Raw genomic sequence first — 4912 nt, 5'->3', positions numbered from 1 at the left:
TACAAATTGTAAATAGCCTTTTGCTCCCTGTATTTTACCCCTGCCACCTTCAGAATTTGAAAGAGAGTATTTCAGTCAACATTGTCAAATGCTTTCTCTAAGTCTACCAATCCTAGAACTAACTTCTAAGATAAGTCGTAGGCTCAGTATTGCCTCATGTGTTCCTTCATTTCTACGGAATCCAAACTGATCTCCCCCAAGGTTGGGTTCTTCCAGTTTTTCCATTCATCTGTAAATATTTCGTGTGAGTATTTTACAGCCATGACTTATTAAACTGTTAGTTCAGTAATTGTCACACGTGTCAACACCAACACCTGCTTTCTTTGGGATTGGAATTACTATATCCTTCCTCAAATCTGAGGGTATTACGTCTGTCTCATACATCTTGCTCACCAGATGGTAGAGTTTTGTCCTGGCTGGCTCTTCCTAGGCTACCAGTAGTCCTAATGGAATGTTGTCTACTTCTGGGGCCTTTCACTGCTGTGTCAAATTCTTCACGCAGTATCATATCTCACTTTCATTTTCACCTATATCCTCTTCCATTTCCATAATATTGCCCACAAGTACATCACCCTAGTATAGACCCTCTATATGCCCCTTCCACCTTTCTGCTTTCCCTTCTTTGCTTAGCTCTGGTTTTCTATCTGAGCACTTGATAATCATACAGGTCGTTCTCTTTTATCCAAAGGTCTCTCTAATTTTCCTGTAGGCAGTATCTGTCTTATCCCTGGTGATATAAGCCTCTACATCCTTACATTTGTCCTCTAGCCATCTATGCGTAGCCATTTTACACTTCCTGTCAATCTCATTTTTGAGACGTTTGTATTCCTGCTTCATTTACCACATTTTTATATTTTCTCCTTTCATCAATTAAATTCAGTATCTTTTCTGTTACCCAAGGATTTCTACTAGCCCTTGTTTTTTTACCTACTTGATCCTCTGCTGCCTTCACTATTTCGTCTCTCAAACCCACCCATTCTTCTTCTACCATATTTCTTTCACCCATTCTTGTCAATTGTTCCCTAATGCTTTCTCGGAAACTCTCTACCATCTCAGGTTGTTTCAGTTTATCCAGGTCCCACCTCCTTAAATTCCCATCTTTTTGCAGTTTCTTCAGTTTTAATCTACAGTTCATGACCAAGAAGTTGTGGTCAGAGTCCACATTTGTCCCTGTAAATGTCTTACAATGTAAAACCTGATTCCTAAATCTCTGTCTTACCACTGTATAACATATCTGAAATCTTCCAGTGTCTTGACGCCTCTCCCACATATACAACCTTCTTTCATGATTCTTAAACCAATTGTTAGCTATGATTAAGCTATGCTCCATGCATAATTCTACCGGGCAGCTTCCTCTGTCATTCCTTACCCCCATTCCATATTTACCTACTACTTTTCTTTCTCTTTATTTTCCTACTATCAAATTCCAGTCCCCCATGACTACAAAATTTTCAGCTCCCTTCACTATGTGAATAATTTTTTTAACAACATACATTTCTTCAATATCTTCGTCATCTGTGGAGCTAGTTGGCATATAAACTTGTAATACTGTGGTAGGCCTGGGCTTCATGTCTACCTTGGCTACAATAATGCGTTCACTATGCTATTCATAGTAGCTTATTTGTGCTCCTGTTTTTTATTCATTATTAAACCTACTCCTGCATTACCCCTGCTTGATTTTCTATTTATAATGCTGTGTTCACCTGACCAGAAGTCTTGTTCCCGCTGCTACGGAACCTCACTAATTCCACTATATCTAGCTTTAACCTGACCATTTCCCTTTTTAAATTTTCTAACCTACCTGCCAATTTGACATTCCAAGCTCCAACCCATAGAACGCTAGTTTTCTTGAAGAAATTAGTAGTTAATAAACGACCTCCCGAAAGTGCAGTTAGTATCAGCGACGACTGCTTTGAAAAGCCCTTCCAAAGCACTTTCACAGGAGTGTGTCCAAGTACGATCCTGAAAATATGTAAAACTTTCAAACCTTCAGCTAGTGTTGATTACTATGATTTGTCATGTAATTTGTTTAAAGATGCTATTGACTGTGTAATTTATCCTTTAACTTATTGTGTAAATAAATCTCTAGATGAAAATAAGTTCAATGAGAAACTAAAAATTTCTAGAGTTGTGCCCGTATATAAAAAAGTTGAAAAGAACTGTCCCACTAGCTATAGGCTCATATCCATAACTCCTTTTTTTCTAAAATTTTTAAACAATAATGTATAAAAAAGTTAGTGTTTATTTGGACAAATCAATGATAAACAGTTTGGGTTCAGGGAAGGTAAATGTACAACTGACTCAATGAATTCACAAGTAAAATTTGTCCTAGTTGTGTTCGAGGCTTGGGACTATGCTCCGGCTATGTTTTGTGACCTGAGCAGAGCTTTTGATTGTGTAGAGCAGGGCTTCCCAACAAAATTTTCTCAAGGACCCCCTCATCGAACATGATTGGTACCTTGTCATATCACAGTATCAAGTACCTAGAAAGCCAAATTAAGAGTCTTTTTATAAGTTTTCTATTTTTGGTACTTAGAAAAAACATTGACATATTCATTATTGAAAAAATATTGAGCTTAAAACTTTTTCAATTTAGCCATCATCGTTATTGTTAAATTTTTGATTATTGCTCAAAATCTTTGCCTTCAAATCTGGGTGTTTAGCATAACAAAGTCCTTAAAAAAATTGAGTATGAACTGAAAATGACAGGAAAATATTTAAACTGAGTGTATTGGTCTTTCAAGTGTACTACACTTGAGATTGCATTGAGTAGACATGTGTGAAAAATAAGAAAACACTAATTTCATACAAGGTATTATTTATTTGAAAAAATACAGTTACAACAGAGTACTCCATCAGTATACAATTAGTTTTAATTTTCAGTTCTTAATGAGGTGAGTTCAATCTGACCTCTAAGTCCATTATTTCTGAAATATTAGGTTCCAAACTTGAAACTTTCACTCTGAAATCTGACCGCACGTCGAGCCGATTCCTATATTTTGTTTTTCATGAACCACATGGAAGAAAATGCTTGCTCACACCAATATGTGGTGGCAAATGGAAGGATCTTTTTCATTGCCTTATCTCCAAGTTTCTTGTAGTCCTTGCGTGCTGTTGCCCAGAAGTCTGTAATTTTATCACCAATGAAAATGTTTATCATCATACCACAGCTTGACAGATCCACAAGTTGATCTTGCTCTTCTTCAGTGAGGCCTTGGATTTTGTCTATTTCTTCACAGCTGAAGGGATTTTGAATCCATCTGTCGTCAGGGTCAGGTTCAGGCTGCGTAGATGCTCGGCTACATTGATCTTGATCTGGTCAGGCAAACTCTCCTCTGATGACTCCAAGAATTGTTTTAAAGTAGAAAAGTTAGTTAGTGACTCGTTTTCTATCCTTGATGTCCAAATCTGATGCTTTTTGACCATAGCACTAATCTTATCCTCAACTTTGAACATGTCTACATTTTTCCTTGGATTGCAGATGTCGAGTTTTAATGTAGTTGATGATTTGAACTACTTCGTTAAGTATCTTTTGCAAAGGTTCAGACAATCTTTTGGCTACTAAGCCTTCACGATGGATACAACAGTAAGTCCATTTCACCTCGGGGGCTACTGCTTTGATATGAGCTAGAAGTCCTGTTTTTTTGCCAGCCATTGACTTTGCCCCATCCGTCGGCAAGCCTACACATTTTTTCCAGGTGTCATCATGTTCATTGAGATAATTATTTAATGCAGTAAAAATATTGCCTGCTGTTGTATGCAGTAGTTCGCATGAAAAAAGAAAATCTTCAAAAACTTGGCCCTCCCATAAGAATCATGCGAAAACCAACATTATGTTTTTTTTTTAATATGTCTGTGCTTTCATACAAATGTAGAGCATACATGTCACTCATACAAAGTCTAGCCAGCAATGTTTCTTCCACGTTAACTGCCATTTCAGTAATTTGTCTTTGAACAGTATTATTTGAGAGTGGGACAGTTCCTGTTATCTTAGCAGCTGCATCACCTAACATTCTCTTGCAAAGTATTATTGCTGATGGCAGTATAAGTTCCTCAGCAATTGTGTGGTTTTTCCCACATTTAGCAACAAGCTGAGCCACCTCGTAAGACGCAAGGGTTGCATTTTCATTTATATTTGCACCACAGTGTTTGGTAATTGTTTTACGAGATATTTTCAACTCTCTTAATTTATTTTTGAAAAAATCTAATGACTTACTTTTGTACTCTGCATGCTTTGTTTCAAGATGGCACCAGAGATTTGCTGGTTTCATACATTCATTCGAAAGGCTTTCATAGCAAATTACACATTGAGGTTTAGGCTGAGGTCAAGTGAAAGTAAAACCGATTTTCCAGTAATCAGAGTTATATTTTGTAATTTTTCCAGTAAGCTTAACACTGATCTTGGAAGGGTTAGGTTCAAGGGACGCCGACAATTTAGGTTCAATGGACACTGACAACTTCGGTTCGAGTCACTCAATTACTTGCTTGAACATCAGATGCATTATCTTCCTCTTCATCTGTAGACTTTTCTCGTTTTAATGAACCACTTTTTAACCAACGGTCCATTTTTAACTATGCGAACCATAGCTTCCACGACAAACAATGTCAGTAGACAGGCAGTGGAACAGAAAAAGGAAGTAAGGCTGAAATGCTTTCAGCAGAATACTAGATCAAATCAGGCATTATATAATGAAAAGAGAATAGAGGCAGCAAGGGTATGCAGGAGGAGAAAAAGGGAAGCCATCAAGAGATGGAAGAGCAGTACAAAGGGAATGAAAGCATAAAATACTACAAAAAAGGAACTCGAGAACATAGACCAAAAATAACAGCTTGTAAGGACAAAGAGGGAAATTAGCTGACAGATAAACAAGATGTTTTGGATAGATGGAGAGAATAATAAAAGGGAATTTTG

The 4912-nt window shown here is 37.2% G+C and overlaps 1 protein-coding gene across 1 annotated transcript; it reads right to left on the bottom strand.

Moving 5' to 3' along the window:
* Nucleotides 1-1857: 1857 nt before the first annotated feature.
* Nucleotides 1858-4271, bottom strand: LOC126470734 (SCAN domain-containing protein 3-like). The gene is made up of 3 exons (XM_050098737.1): nt 3797-4271; nt 3518-3681; nt 1858-1962 (listed from the first exon to the last, which is right to left on the bottom strand). Exons 1-3 carry the CDS (start codon nt 4269-4271, stop codon nt 1858-1860), a joined length of 744 nt encoding a protein of 247 aa, XP_049954694.1.
* Between the last annotated feature and the right edge of the window lie 641 nt (nt 4272-4912).

Source organism: Schistocerca serialis, chromosome 3 (assembly GCF_023864345.2).
Source record: "Schistocerca serialis cubense isolate TAMUIC-IGC-003099 chromosome 3, iqSchSeri2.2, whole genome shotgun sequence".
Taxonomy (NCBI): Eukaryota; Metazoa; Arthropoda; class Insecta; order Orthoptera; family Acrididae; genus Schistocerca; species Schistocerca serialis.
This window is presented reverse-complemented; position numbering and strand designations above follow the sequence as displayed.